Raw genomic sequence first — 16603 nt, forward strand, 5'->3', positions numbered from 1 at the left:
TTTTTAGAAATGATTTTGTGCTAATTAGACCTGTTTCCATGGGAATGTGAGGAAAAAAGATTGCTAGTAGCCAGCAGCTGATGAAAACTGTCACTGTAATGCCTAGCAAAAAATTAAAGTTGACAGTTTAAATATATATATATATATTTATATATATATATTTATTTTACATATATGACAGTTTAAATATATACATATATATATAAGGTTTATATATATATGTATATATGTGTATATATTTAAATTGTCAACTTTATAACAGTTTAAACTTTCTAACAGTTTAAATATATATTTAAACTGTCAACTTTATAACATATACTATATGTTATATATATATACTATATACTATATATAGTATATATATATAAATATATATATATATATTTATATATATATATACACGTGTGTATCACAAAGCTCCATCAAAAAGCCCTTGGAACAGAAACATAATTTTGGAAAGCACTACAGGACTGCACCCATAGCACATAATTGAATTAATACATGATGCATGTGCAAGTTTGTGTGCACATATAATTATATCAATAGTCACCATAATTATTATGAAAGAACGGTTTTTGAGCACAAATAATATTGTCATACTAGTTTGAGATACATTTAGGCCAAAGTGCAAGCTATTTTAGTCTTTATCTTGAATACATTGAAATACATGCATTCCGCAGACCAGTAACATCTTCCTTTTACACTAGTGTATCTCATTCTTTTATACTATTCTAGCCATCATCAGCACACTGACAGAAAAAAATATATATATATATTAAACCTACCTACAGTAAATCCGGTATAATTAAGATAAAGCCTGTTTTGTCATAATCTGTCACAACTATAATTGGATACCATGCACCAGTAGAAATCTTATAATCCCACCTGTCCAATGGACATGGCAAATATTTCAACCCTTCTCAACTTCTAAATTTATACTCTTTCCATCTATCTCTATTTCAGAAGCAAATAACAGAAGTGATGGGCTTTGATTCTGATTTTTTCAAATCTCAGCTGGAGAAAAATAAAAAAGATTTTATAAATAAAATGTATGTTTATTTTTAGTCTGTTGGGGAAAAAGAAGATCAAGACTGTGCTGCCTAAATATAACTAAACACTAAAACTATATGCTGCATATTTCATCAAAGAATCGCTAGGTATATCAATTAAATCTCATAGTAATTCACAGAAGAAAATGGTCAAACAAAGTTGAATGAAAATTTCTTATAGCAGGGAAGTTTAGGACGATCAGAACATAAAGCTGGGCGGTATTCATAACGGGTTCAGAACACCCTTTGAACAAACATGTCGTGTAAACAAAAACTACACTGAAAGGAGACAAGAAGACTGCAAAGTCAAGTGCTCAGGAAGGTTGGCTGTGCAAGCCAGATTGCCCTTGTGTCTAGCGCCATGAGAGAATGCTTTTCATATGATTTTATACTATTTTGTTCTGAAAAGCATTGAGTTTTACTGGCCCCAAGATATTCTTCCTAAAACCTGTCCCTGACAGGTTATCACACATCCCTGACTTACTGAAGCCACGTTCTTGCTTCCAGATTCCACATAAGCCTAAAGCCTTAAGCCTCTTGCCGCCTTCCTCCTGTGTAAAACCAGGGTCTACGGTAACAACTGAGGCAGCAGTTCCTAATAAGCAGTACACAATAAATTATTTTCAGACAATCTCCATTTTATTGTATATTCATCTTGATTTCTTTGTCTATCATTGCTTTTTCTTGGACCAGGGAAGGACAGAATTAAGACAAAAGGGCAGACAGCCTCCATGCTTTCAGCTCTCCTTTCCAAGACTACAGAAAGGCAATTACAGGGAAAAGCCTGAACACACCTGGAGCCTGAGGTAGTAGCTCATTTAGTCATTCTCCAGAGAGTGCATGAACAGGGCAGTGACCCCATAAATGCTATGAGGGGATACAAATCCCACAGGCTACGTGGAGTCTTCAGAGTTATTAAACTCCATATTCTCTGTTATTGGTGAGTATGTAAAGAGATTTAAAAAACAGAGAGGGGCTCAAAGCTAGTAAAAGGCATATTCCTGGCAGCAGAACAGCCACTCTGTTAAATGTCAAGTCTCTCTTCAAAAGGAATAGCTTCTCTATTAAAAAATAAATAAATAAATAAGTTGTTAAGCAAATTAACATGAGCAAAACATATTTTGCTCTAAATTCATTCCCCAAAACAACTGAAAAGTTTTTCAAAAATTATTCAGCCGGAGGCAGACACCCACGGGGCAAAATACTTGCTCACCTAGTTCAGAACCTCTGCTTTAACTATAAGCAACCTGTGCATGCATAAATGTAAAAGCTACAATATAAAACTGAGGTGTATTAAAACAAGATGCATACTTCACATAACTGAATACATTCAGAAATCCTACGAGACACAGAAGATTTACTTGTTTTCTCTACTTACTTGGCTGCTTCTTCATTAAGAATCTTTAAATAATGTTTTACTGGGGAGAGAAGTTCTGGGATTTCCAGCAGTGTGTTTTGTAACAGAGGCGTTTTCACATGAGAATGTATGACTGGAACAAGAGCTTGAATTTCCAAGTCCAGACGAGACAAGGTGCTGACTATCAGGAAGAACTCTTGGGTTGAACACTGCAAAGGGAAGCAACATCTATATCATTACTATGTATTATGATGTATTACTTTCATTAAATCCTACTGTTTTCTGGCTTTCTTTAAAAAATCACACAAAATACAGTTAAGGCATATGCACAGTAACGCAACTGCATAATCTTACCACTTTCACAAAGTTAATGAAATATGCTAATTGTCTTAACCACTGTCTTCAGGAATCAGTCAAGAGCTGATCTCCATTACTGTGACTGCTGGATGGAGATGTGTAACACGTACGCGGTACACAAAGAGCAGAAAAATAGACCAATAACATGTAGATAGTAAATAAGCATGCTGAGTGATTTTATGAATACCACAATCTGTCCATACAGGCCTGTGCCTCTACATCTGAATCCCTAAGCTGTAGCTTTGGCAAGAGAGGGTTTGGAAAGACAACGCTGGGCACAGGGAGAATTTCGGCAAAGCAGCACAGATGAGAAAAGAAAGAGGACATCAGAAACCACTGCTTAAAGTGCTTGCACCTATTGCCAGATTCAGGGTCTGTCTGGTTGTTGCCAGGTCTATGTGACAAGTTGGACCTATCACAGGGATCCCAGTGACTCCATGGGATGGGGCCCCACTTGCACATTTTTGGGTAAGGAATTGAGAATAAGGAGAAAACACTAACCCAGTCTTCTTTCATCCTCTCCTCACTACAGAGGTATGAAAGAGATTTTTCTATCATTGCCTTCAGGCAGTTGGCCAGGGTATCATCAAAAGGAAATCTCTCAGAGTGCAGCCAACAACACAGAGTGCTTTCAGAGCTTGCTCCATGATACCCACGAAAAACAAGCATCAGGTTCTTTAAAGCAACTTCTCACCGAAATCAGCGACTTGTAAAAGAGACACAACTTGAACTCTTCTCTTTCTCTCTCTCTCTCTTAAAACTATTAATATTACTCGTGATGCAGCTCAAATATTTTGCTGTTAGATTCTTAATGGTCCTCTGTGTCAGCACCGTTTGTTACTTTTGGCTCAGCTTCAGGAATCAGCTGTCAGGGACAGGGTTTTGCTTGCAGTTCACAACTCTGACAAAACAAATCACCTCCTGCCACATTCCCCCTTCTCAGCTCTCCCATTCAACACAACACTCAGTCACCTACATGCCCCATTGATAGATTAGGTAATGCTGATTCTCTTTGAAATTTTTATTTATTTCTTTACCAAAGTAAGTTTGCATTTGTGCTACACCACATTTGCCTATCAGATGGAAACACAGACCTCTGAGACACAAAACCCCATCACATCCTGCTTACTTCATGGGGACTCCAGGGCATTTCCATTTCAGAAGATTTGGAAAAAAAAATGTCCATAAACAACTATGTTTTTATTTTCTTTCCTTTTACTGATGCGTAGAAACATTTCTGGTTCGGTCTGAACTTTTCCCACTGGGCAGCTGACAACATGAAAAGAAAACACTTTACCTCCCTCATCCACCCTGAGGAGGCAAGGGAGGGCACAGGATATGCTGAATGCAAAAGTGCTTTTATTATAATATTCTTGGTACACCACAAATGTTGCTTCCTTCTTTACAGACATTTCTTCTCTTCTCACCGGGCAGTAGTCTAGAGTTTCATTCCTGGTCAGTATTTTTTGGTGATTAGCACACCACTTATTAAGGAACAAGTAGGCTTCAATGAACTATTTCATAAAGCATCTACTTTTTTTTTTTTATTATTTTGTCATTTCTTCTCTTTAAATTCCTCCCCAGAGGTACATTTTTGTTTCTTGTTCCTTCCCACATCCTTATACGAGAACTAAAGTAATTCTCTCATCTATTACACTGAAGTTATTTGTCCAGAGCTACTTTTGTAACCCACACATGGCAGCAAGCATTAACAAAAATGCTTGTCTGAAAAGGAACAATCTCTCTTCGTCCCCACAGACACAAACCCCCAAAATAAGCTTGCTCTATCATGTTTATTAGCTCTTTGAAACATGAAGAACGTCTAAACGCAACCTTCTGAAAAATCATAAAACATAATTATAAAACAACTTTAACTCTCTTCTCATGAAATACATATCACACCTGCAACTAGAGCTGGAAGAGTGACACCCATGTGGTAAAAACACAAAATAAAGAGCCTTAAATCTGCAGCCTTGGCAATCTGCACTGGATGCTGAAAATTTAAGTCTCTGACCAAAATAAGGTTGGAAAGAAAATAATTCCTAAGTTAATTGCAGTGTTCAGGGATGTCTGCGTTATCTTGGAGATTATTAAATAAAAAAATCAACAAAAAATCCTTTCTGGACATTTAAGATGCGCTCCATCACAGGAGTAAGCAATGCGACTGAAGTTACCGTAACGCCAGTCAGCCTCTGTTAGATACTCTCCAACTGGACCTGAAGTAGGGATGTTCAGCTACAGAGCCAACTCATCACTTTTTGGAAAACTTAAGTTCGTATTTGTTTCATATCCATGTAAGTCTGAGGCAGAAGAGACCTACTAAGTGACTTCCCTGCAACTGCTCTATTTTTCTGCAAGTATTTTCTTTTTGTCTACTCTTGGGACATCAACATTTCAAGACGCTATGTGGTGCCGCTCCTTTCATAAACTAATCCACAAAATCTCATCATGTAAAAGTTTTTATCTGACAAAAATTTCTCTTCCATTAAATTAATCCAAATATCTCTAGTTTCACTCTTTTGTATTACACTCCACAACCAGTTATTACACAACTCCACTCTCTCTTTGCTGTTAAGACCCTTCAAATATCTCTAAACCTGTTGTTCTCCTTTAATCATCAATTTAAGCAAACTATAATCTTTTAATCTTCCTTCATAAACAAACCATTATTCAGCTTCATGAAAACTTACTTTTTCCCCCATGCTTGTTGCAATTTATCAACATCTTTCTGATAATCTGGAACTTGCTGAATCTGTCTTATAAAAACTATGACAACAAAATAAAACAAAATAATAAAACAGTAAATCTGTCCATGGCATTTGAAGTGAAAGCACAAAGGAAAGGTCTCAAAAACTAAACAAATGATAAACCCAGGCTTGGACTCAAAGTCAAAGTAAAATACAGTACGACTGACTGCATCATCATCATCAACCTTGATGTATGTAAAGGATAAAATTCTGTAAGACTGCCCTTGACTACAAAGTGTACTCCTCAAGGATACAAAGGCTGCCGCCCTGTCACACTAAATTTGTAGTAGATTCCTGACAGCAGACACCATTAGATGATTCACAGGAGAACAATGTCCAGAAAAAAAAAAAAAAGAAAAAAAAAAAGAATGGGCAAATATGGGCAGTAGGAAATAGATCAACTGCATGGGTTTGTTTGTTTTTTCAATATCATTCCTTAATTAAAAAAAAAAGTTTTTAAAAAAGTAATCAAACTGGGTGTTGGCAACTTAACTAGCACACTATCTCTGAGAGGGTAGAAAAAGGAAAAGATTTAAATAATATACGAGAACACCTGCTTGAGGTGTTCCAGTAAGAGTCATGAGGCTGGGGAAGGTGAGGTTTCAACAAGAAGAGAAAGCTGGATTTCAAGGTACTCTCGCCCACAGAGGAAGCAGGGAGAGAAGAAAACAAAACAGAACAAAACAAATGAAAAACAAACAAAAAAATAAAATAACAAGAACCCAACCACCACAATATATACGTGTACTTATAAAGATAAAACAGGGGTCCTGTACAAAATGCACCATAAACAACCCCGGCAGCTATCACGAGATTTCTCAAAGGGTGCTTAATAAACATGCTGAAGTTACCTGCAGGAACTCCGCTAAACTACACAACCTCACTGTTGTGTAATGGGTTAAAATGTGTTTTATTCTAGTATGAGCTACAGTCTGCAGTACTTTTGGAACATGGGAAATTCAGCGTGCTTTACTGAAAAAAAAAAAAAAAAAAAAACTTTGCCGAACACATTCCCAAGAAAGAAGGTGAACATAACCCTTTTGCGCTTATTCAGAGCATTGTTGTTTCCCCAGCTTGATTTCAGTAACACAGCAGGACTTTGCATCTAAATTTTAATGGTTCCAATGCAGAACAAAGCAAATAGATAACTTGGAACAGACGCACAGAAATAACTCTGAAAAGCTGAGCTCCATTAAAGTGGGAGTAGTTCAATTTAAAACCTAAGTAACCTTACAAAAGAAATATGCAACTGTGTTATAAATTAGAAGCTTTTAAAATGTAGTTAAATGGTTTACATAAAGCAGGATTAATAGCCTTGCATTCCCTAAAGATTCTCACATGCATATTCAATGATATTTTTGAAGTCTAATTTTGAAATGCCCTCCACGATAGCTACAGCTTCTCTGGCACTAGTAAAATAAACTCAGAGCTGACAGTGATGTCAAACAATAGTTTCAACCAGCACTTTCTCAAATTGTACCAAAAATGGTGTGGAGGCCACCAAAGAGAACACATGGAAGATACACAGCGGTATGTTAGGTCCTCACACCCTTTCAACAACAACACTAAATGCAATTTAGCTTTATTTGCTGTAGTAAAATTGTTTCCAGCAGGTCTGAAAGGGTGCCACAACCACCTACGGCTGACAGCCATTGACCACTCCAAGTTCAAAGTATTTTGAATTAAACAAACAGGAACTGAAAAACGCAGCATCCATTTTCCACTCATTTCAAGCTGTAATAACTACCTTTAAGTTTTTAGTAGAGTGGGTGTACTATTTTTGCTGTACTAAGGTTACTATGTCCCCCTTTTAGGAGATTGTTTCTATTAATCGGCTTAAGGTGGAACAATTTGCTCAAGTCATCATTTAGGGCTGCAAATCTAAAAATATCAGTCATGCAATTTCTTTAGAAAACTGTTTCTCATTTTAAGCTATGATGTGCACGCTGCTATGGTAGAAGAAAATGTAAGAAGAAGTTAAGACATGTGTAAGCTAAAGTCAGTAACATGCTATAGGTGAGTTTGTTCTCAAAATTTTACACATACAGTAACTGATTTAATGGACATATATAACAGGTGGTGATTTATTAAGAGAAAAAAAATCCCAAGATACACAACAGTTTTCTCTAAACCATCAGGATACTAGAATCTTCTGAAAATCACCCACTCTTTAATGAAACATCAAACGTGGCTTCCAGGGAGGGGTACATTTTCAGCATCATTCTGGTCGATGAGCTTATGTGAAAGATTTTATAAACTTAGCGCCGAGCTGAGCAGCACCCTTGTCCTCTGAGGAGCCTGAGCATGACAGTGAAGAAGCAAACTATTCACTGGAAAGCTGAAAGGCAAATCTCACAGGGAGGCTGGAGGCAGCCAAGCAGCAAACAGCCCTCTTGTAACAACTGCCTACTTTATTTTGCACAGGTTAGCAGCCTGATAAATGGGCAGCAAAGTTCAGACACTGATGCAGAATTAAACAGTTTTGTTTGTGTTTGTTTTTTGTTTGTTTGTTTTTCTTAACTGCAGCAACTTGTAAGGAACTCAAAAACAAGGACACCCTATGGCTGAGGTTAGGAGCAGAACATACTGAAATGACATTTTATTACACACCCTGGCAAGGTTTGATTGACTTCACTTCTCATGCAAGACTTCAATGAAACTGTTTCACTTCATCGTGTTCTATAAATTCCGTGGCCATTTGTTATCATGACTGCTGGCCACTTCGGTGACTGAGCTTCAGTCAAAAAGTAATGTTTATAGAGCCAAGGGTACAAATAAGATAAACACTTACGGATCAAGTCTCTATAAATATTTATCTTCTGAAACACAAACCCACTGCATGAAACCAGCAGGCAACGTTGGAGCGGCCCCATGAGACACGCTTCTAAAAGTACTGATGGCATTTTTGTTCCGCACTGGTTTTTAAACTTAGTCCAGCACAGAGCTCTGACGACTTTCTCGCCATTCTGTACAATCCAAAGCAAAGGTAAGCAGCCATCACCTTAACTGAGAGGAAAACAAATTGCAAGATCCTGCCATTCCTATCTCCCACTGTCCTGAGATGCAGGTAACAAAGAAATGCATGTCACCTAATTTTTATTTTATTTTTTTTTAATTTTTTTGAAATTACATAGTGGTTTTCTCCAGGAGCTACAGGTTGGCTGAACTTGTAAAGGGAAACAGGCACCTTGAGCCAATACGTCTTCCAGAAAGATCTAACTCTGCATCAGCTCTGGGCACAACTCAGACAAAACTCTTTGACACTTCCTTTTCTCATTTGCCTTTTGAAGTCAATTACTGAATGCTATCAAGAGGTCTTTCACAGAGCTCATCTCCAGCTGTCCTTTTCTTACCAGAGACAGGTAAAGCCATTTTGTGGTTACTAGTATTTCTGTCTGGGAAGATGTCAGGTGCTGGAGCTGCAGGGACTAAGAACACCTAGTTCTTGTATTAATTCCACTCTCCGTAGCAACTGTAACATTGCTCTTGCCTCATTCCCATATTTATCGTCCCCGTAATTCCTTTCTAGGCTGGGGCAAACTTGGGGCTGGTAATACCACCTCCAAGGCAATACCTAATTTCGCCTCCCCTCCCCTTTTGTACAAGAATGTTGTTTTTCTGGGCTGCTCATACCTGGAGTTAGACCAGCAACGTTTTCTGGTGGTTTGGGATAATGGGAGTTTGTGGAAGGTCGTATTAGTAATTGCAAATCTGAATTACGCTGCCAGATAAGAATCATCAATGGACCTATTCAAAAAATTAATAGTCAGACCAGGAAAACATACAATGATGACACAATACTTATTTACCAGAGGAGCTTCTATAAGGATGTTTTGCCTTGCAAAGTTGGTTCCATAACACAGCACTGTTTTGCCTTATTGTTTTTTCTGTCTCCTCCAGAGGTTACTGATACAAAGTACACCACACAACACAAGTTCTGCTGTGGCTGATCTAAATGAGAGATGTTTAGAACAACTGAGACAAGTCAGCCACCCCTGTACACTTCAGGGGTGTCCCTTAGTGAAACATGCCTTCTTAAAGCATCACCGGAGTCCAAAGAGCCTGAAAGATGAAAGACTTGTCAGATTTGCCATTTTTCTTTTTTTTTTCCAGCAGGTTCTCCAGCAGAGCTGGAATTCCTTTAGTTAAGATATCAGTGTGCTCTGTTGAGAGTTTTGTATCCCTTAATAGGAATGAAAATGCAGAGGGGGAACCTCATGTTGAGCATGTGGGAGCTGGACATCTGGAGTTAACAGGATTGGAAACACTCCTAGTGGGAACTGAAACTGCAGCATTCATTCGATATTCTGAACAAAAAAAAAAAAAAAATAGTCAAGAAAACCAGTTACTTAGTGTTCCTGAATATACATGTACTTTGCAGAGACCTTGTTTCAGGCTCATATTCACTGTCTGCCTGGACTTCAGAATCTGTTTCCAAGAGTCTGTTTTTGCTTCTTTATTCAAAACAGACCCTGTCTTTCAGGGACACTGTCATTTCAAAGTCCTACAGATCTCCATGAATTACTCAGTGCTTAGGGCACTCTCCATCATGTCTTGCAGCGGGTAACAAACTAGATTTTTACCAAGGAAAGCTAATTCAAAGGCAAATGGCAAATCACATGCTCGGAACAAGAATACCCTTTCTTCCTTCCCCCCTGTTCACCCTTCCTAAGAACTCTGCTGGAGCACTTCTCTGCTCCTGCAACTTCCTTCCAAAATCTGATTCATGAAACACCCCACTGTGGCTGTTGATAAGACAGCCAGCAGTTTACATGTATGTCACATGAAAACTGAGGAACTCTGAATGGTTCCACCTAAACGCTGACTTTAAAGCTGAGACGGGTAATCAGCCCTACAACAGGAAGGGGTGACAACTGGAGAAACAGATACAGACCAGCATACACACACACAGAAAAGAAAGAACAAGAGAGCAGTGGAGGAATGACAATGACAGAATGTTGTGAAATACAGATGCATTCCTACAAACCTTACTACACATCACTCAACCTGAAATGAGTTGAATCATTAAAAAGTGAACTAACTCCTGAAGAGTTATTTTGAAAAAAAAAAATTGTAATCATGTGGACACTGCACATTTTAGGGGATGACAAAGTTGGCGCACTCTCCCTCTTTCCATACACTGCATTATGGCTAGACATTCGTTGAAATACACAAGTCTGTCCATGTGCCTAACACAGTAACACCTGAGGGCCTTGAAAAGAACTGAACTTCAGATTTTCAGAGAGATGAAGCCTTTGTGCTGTACCATCCACAGAAATTACAACTTTGCTCTCCTACCCACCTATTCCTTTATCTAAAACAAACTGTCAAAACCTCTCAATATAACAGTGAAATAAAAGAACATGAAGTACTGCACAGGTGCTATTAGCACATTAATCTGCTTCAGCTAAGAACTGCCTGTGTCTCATTACAAGTAATTCTTATTAAAATGTGCAAGTGAGATCCAAATTACAGAATTTATAAACAAATTAACATTCATCTGAAAACAGCTAACTACAGTCAAGTGGTTTCACTTGCAAGTGTGATTTTAGGTAAGCACACAGACTGTAATGCATTGTTTTAGATGGAAAAAAATCAATGGCACAAGGATCTACCGCATCATCTCCTCTCGATAAATCCAGTGACTAACGCATTAACACCATAGATGTTTTTCCTGATAGCATCAGCAATACAGTGTATCTGTTCTCTAACCCTATTAAGACATTTCTTCTTCAAACAAGGTACCACTGGTAACGTACAAAATAACAGAAGAGTCTACCAGAAGGCAAAAATCATCATTATAAACTTGTATGCCTTTATTATGTCAGCTTCAGCCTGGCTAACAAGGAATATTTTTAAATACACACACAAACACTATGGAAGTATATTAAGATAGAAACACGCCATTTAAAAAACAATAAATTACGATAATTATGGGTATACCTTCTTGTGGAAAACACTGCAGAGGCCTCTCTCTATATCTGGCAGCTTACAAAGAAGATTCTGAATCTGGCCAAACACGCTGGATTCTGACAGGAGAATTTCAGACACAGCATCAAGCCGGGCATTTATTTCACTGTAAGACAATAATCATAAGAGCAATGAATAAAACTTTTGTTTCTCTGAGGGGAAGGTATATGGCTAGTCAACTTTTTGCTGTTTTTCTTTCTTTTTTTTGGATTTTGGCTAAGGTCACGTTCTCATGAAGATAAGTAGAAGAATTTAGAAATGCAAAGAATCTTGGGCTTTCATTCAAGATGCAAACAACCTCCCGAATGTGTTACATCTTTCACCCCTCTCTGTGCTCAAAACAGCCCAATATACACCATGCCCCTACATATTCATTTAAAGGTACATAAAATGAGCGACACTCAATTGTGAATATCCTACCCTAAATTTGCTGATAGGTACCTCTGTGAGAGCTGGGGAAGTAAAGTAGGACTTTGCTTTTAAAGTATATGTAGCATAGTTTATTTCAAAATACTCATATATTTGATTTAACTCTTTTGTCCTTCTACTTTTGATCCAGAGCAACAATTGATAACTACATGAATCTCACTGGGATTTCAGCTTGTTTTGTTTTTTTCAAAGATTGTAACATTAATCCCCATATGTCAAGACTGAAGTCAAACAATGTGTAAACATCTTATTTGAACAATAATTACATAACTATTTGTGCCTTTCTTACAATCACATTCTTACTGCCACTGTCAGCAAAGAGCTTTAAAATGGACAACATACTGTCAGGGTTCACCTCAATTCACACTTCTGTTAATGACACAGTTAACAGCTAGTTCCAATAAATCCATGAGCTGGCCATAGACTGCCGAGCTAAGATAAACTAATTTTTTGCCTTTTTTTTTGGAACCAAATTGCCTCAGTGCTTTTTCTAGGAAAAGACTGAGATCAGTGGTACATGGATGTGATCAAAACATGCAGATTAGGCGTCTATCTTTGGGAACTAGTCAACAAAAGCACCATCAGTGCATGCAGCCGAAAGGAAATTTTGCTAAAGCAAGAGGTAGCTGCTATCTTGCTGTACGACAGCAGTGAAAGAGATGTGTCAAGGATGAATAGCACCATTCCTCTGAATGTAGCTTTTTACATGCTCTGTGGCAACTGTGTGCACTACAAAATAAAGTTAACTAGGTGAAAGCTGTGATAGAATTTGCTGACCTTTCATGACAAAAATAAAAAAAATAATGTTCCAAATGGTATGTTTTCCCAGAGTCCCTCACCCATGTGCTCCTGGGCACAGTGTGCGTGCACCAGCAAGCTGGAAGGCACTGGTAGGCAAACGGGAAGTTTCCAACAAGAAGCTCTAAACCTAAAATAAGCACGTAATCAAAATGTAAAAGCCTGGGGAAGACTGCCTGTCTTGCTTGTGATGCATTATGCTCACGGCTTTTGCTACTACAGCCACTAGCAAATACCACCTGTGAGGAATCCAACAAAATCAGGCAGCTCTGCAGGTTGCAGACATCACAACAAGCATCCAGCAGCCTCTGGCCCTGAAGGCAGCTAAATCTAAGAGGTCTTGAAATTTTATTGCACGTGAAAAAGGGAGAACATCACGACTGGATGTGCGCTCAGATACACATAAACGTAGTGGCACTTAAGTGTCAGGATTTTCCAGTGACATCCTGGTTTATACTAAAAACAGTAACACCATTCCCCCATCCACCACAAACAACATATATTTGCTCCCAGAGCGGCCCTGCCAAAGCAATGCCAGGATTTCCAATGGCAGCCAGGCAACCTGCAGACAGCAGCAGCAGCATGCGGCTACCATCAGCGAAACCGCTAGAAACTAGGGGAAAATGCTTGGAAAAGGGGCTGCTTTCAGCATACCACATACCTGAGTTTTACGTCTCATCCCTGAGAGCCATGGGCACATACCTACCACAGGCCAGCAGCGTTACTAAAAATTATGCAACCAAATAACCTAAGAGCAAGCTGCTGGCCTCCACACAGCGTATTCAAGGCAGCGGATTTAAGCTTTGTGCATTAATTAGCGAAGCTCTCTGCAACGACAGCTGGATAATGCAAAGGAAATTGGGATGTGTTAGTATCAGTGTCAGAGTAATAAAGCACTCTGCGTGCATGGCTTTGAAGGTAGCTAAAGCTTACACTGGAACTCTAAAAGGTCAGAATCATCAGCCATGATTACACCTTCACGGAGAATGATTAAAACTCGCTGTACTTGAGACCTTGCAATTCCCTGTGCAAGGGAGTGCTGGGCTGCTAAATTATAAACACATGCATCCTGACGAAGAAAATCATCTGTATTTTTATTACAAAAAGACTACGTAAGCACCAGAATTATATTCCAGAACACTGCCAACTCAAACAGCATGGTTGTATCTATTTGTCCATTTGAAAACATGCAGTAATATGTAAAATACATGCAGATATTCAAAAAGCTCCTCCCTTCAAAGCTTAATCTGCCCTTTAATCATCCTCACATATGGCTATGTTACTGTAGCTCCAGTAATCTAAAACTAAGCGTCCATACAGTTTTTCTGCCTTAATCCTACAAATCAGAAAGGGTCAGGAGAATGGCATCCAGTATCAAATGACCCATTTTTTCCACCTGTAAATGAAACATACAGGGATTCCTATTTTGAAAGTCAGAACGTAATGTGAAAAATTATGCAAAACTGCATGTATATGAGGCTGGAAGGACGAGAAATGATAAAAATAGACAGATGATGAATTTCAAAGTATGCTTTGACACATTCAAAATATTTATAATTTAAACTAATAAACACTTTTAATACTACAATATACTATGCTGATAAGTTATTAAATTACCTCAAAAGAAATTGATACTTCACTCACAATTATTCACCACATCTGATTTACAGTTTAGGATTTCTACTGTTTGTGATTTGGGAAAAAAAAATTCTACCACTAGAAAATCAGAATCTAACATTGAAAGAATCTCAATAACTTACACTAAGAAAGTCTCTCATATTTTATGAATTGGCTACAACTCCATTCTCTTTTTAAGTCCGCTATTATCATATTCTTTCCCATCTCTATAAACCATGTCAGCAATCTGAATTCTATCTAATTTTCCAAGCAATCTTCTGCAAAATAATGCAACATAAGTCAGCTGACTAAAAGCAATACTGACTTCTGCCATGCTCTCCATCTAAGAATAGCATCATTAATACAATACTAAACTAAAATCACTTTGCAACATATGCATACAAAATCTAACCACAGAATTTTTGATTCTAGTATTTAAAACTACTTGAATTAAACCATGTGATACTGTCCTCTTTTATTCTGCTGCCAGATACGTGAACAAGAAAGAAAATTTGCAAACCGAAAAATATTTGAATCCTGCACTAAAAATTATCTTGCCATAACAGAAGGCTGCAGATACAAATGCAGTGCACCGAACTAACACCTAAACATCTTAATAATTGAAACCAGCAACCCTAACAGATCTCCTTAGATATCTCCCATAGAGTGAAACAAACCTAACAATTTTAGGTGCAATAATTGATCATTACATTTAAAGCATACTGAAGCTGATTATGTAACCACTACATAAGAGCCCTAAAAACATGTAAGTCACATAATGTTTTACTTTTTTATACAAGGTAAATAATTACAAATAAGAATTTATTGGAAAACATTAAAAATACTTAAAACTTAAAAATACTGTTAATATGGGTTCATTCATCATTGGCAAGGTTAAAGCTCAACTACAGTGAATGCATAAAATTGAAATTAATTTTATTAAATTTGTTTAAAGACCACAACAATATGTAAGACTACTGGTGACAAGAATTCAACACCTGGAAAATAAAAATTCAGGGCGTGCAACATCAAAAGTAGTTTTCAATGAACTGTGCCTAGATCATAGCCCTAGCAGCCTCCTCCCTAGATACAGGGCTTTGAACACAGAAAATGCATTCCTTAAACACCGGCAAAATCCAAGATACTCGTGGATACCATGGGTGCCAGAGAAAGGTCCCACACTGCTCACTGTCGGGAAGTTCTGGGGAGGTAACATTACCCAGCTGCCCAGTTCTTCTCTTCTCCTGGCCCCTGATGCTGGCTACTTTCAAGCACAGGACAACACAAAGACTGTATAGACTTCTGCTGTTTTATATTTTGTCTCACTTTGCCTTTTTCTTGACCTTCCTATAGGATATAGTCTGCAAATGAAGACTTTATACGAGTCTCACACAACAAGAAATTACAAGTATCAAAGCAAAGCCATGGCAGAATTACCACTTAGCAATCAGTAATCTGTGTATGTCTTTTAAACAGAACAAAACAAAACAAAAACCAGTTTACCTGGCTTTTTGCTTCAATGGTTTTCTTTGAAATTCACGTGACTTTATAGGCTAAATCTTGAATCGTTAAACTACTGCGACCACTGTAATTTCATATATTAGCAGCGATTAAAAATACAAATAATAATAACTACTACGGTGAAATTTACGTGAAACGTAAAAAATTAGCATCCTTCTGGATCTGTTCACTTGTTTTTCCAATATACAGGAGAAACAGTAATTTACTCTCAAACTCATAATGTCTCCTTCCCCTGCACAGAGGTCCAACATTCCCCTAAATAAACACGCAGCCACAAGACAATATTCCAGAATAGATCTCAAATACTTAACAGCAATACACAAGTACTATAAACTTTGTCTTCACATCTGTTAAAAGAATGTAAAAAATATGCAAATGGTAATCAAACACTTTTGTTTACATTCACACACAATATATTTCAGCTATTTGTGCCAAAAAAGAAAACCGTTTGCTACTTTAGCCTACATGAATGAACGCCTGATTACTACACTTATTAACAGTTAGAGGCAGCTTTCAACGGTACCAAAACACAGCTAGCAAAATGAATGAATACATATGATGACGCTGCAATCTTTTTCTTTATAACAATTTTGAGATTCCAGGCATATGTTGTAACCTGCATTTGTGCATTTTATATTGGCACTGATGCTATGAAGTCTTTATGCTTAGGAGGAAAATTTAGCCCACAAAATTGTGCTGTAGGATGGACAGACTTCGTTCCTAAATCTCTGCTACAAAAGAAGATTCTCATCGAGGTC

General features: G+C 37.7%; 1 protein-coding gene across 2 annotated transcripts in view; it reads right to left on the bottom strand.

Annotated features, from left to right (window-relative positions):
* MSH3 (mutS homolog 3) overlaps positions 1-16603 on the bottom strand; it is a 111083-nt gene that overhangs the window by 43324 nt on the left and 51156 nt on the right. For both annotated transcript variants that reach the window (XM_082783532.1, XM_082783531.1), the window contains exons 13-14: positions 11454-11586; positions 2428-2615 (exon numbers count right to left, since the gene is read on the bottom strand). In XM_082783532.1, coding sequence (XP_082639658.1) covers positions 2428-2615; positions 11454-11586 — 321 coding nt within the window. The remainder of the gene's footprint in view (positions 1-2427; positions 2616-11453; positions 11587-16603) is intronic.

The sequence above is a fragment of the Aythya marila genome (genome assembly GCF_965140915.1).
Source record: "Aythya marila genome assembly, chromosome: Z".
Lineage (NCBI taxonomy): Eukaryota > Metazoa > Chordata > Aves > Anseriformes > Anatidae > Aythya > Aythya marila.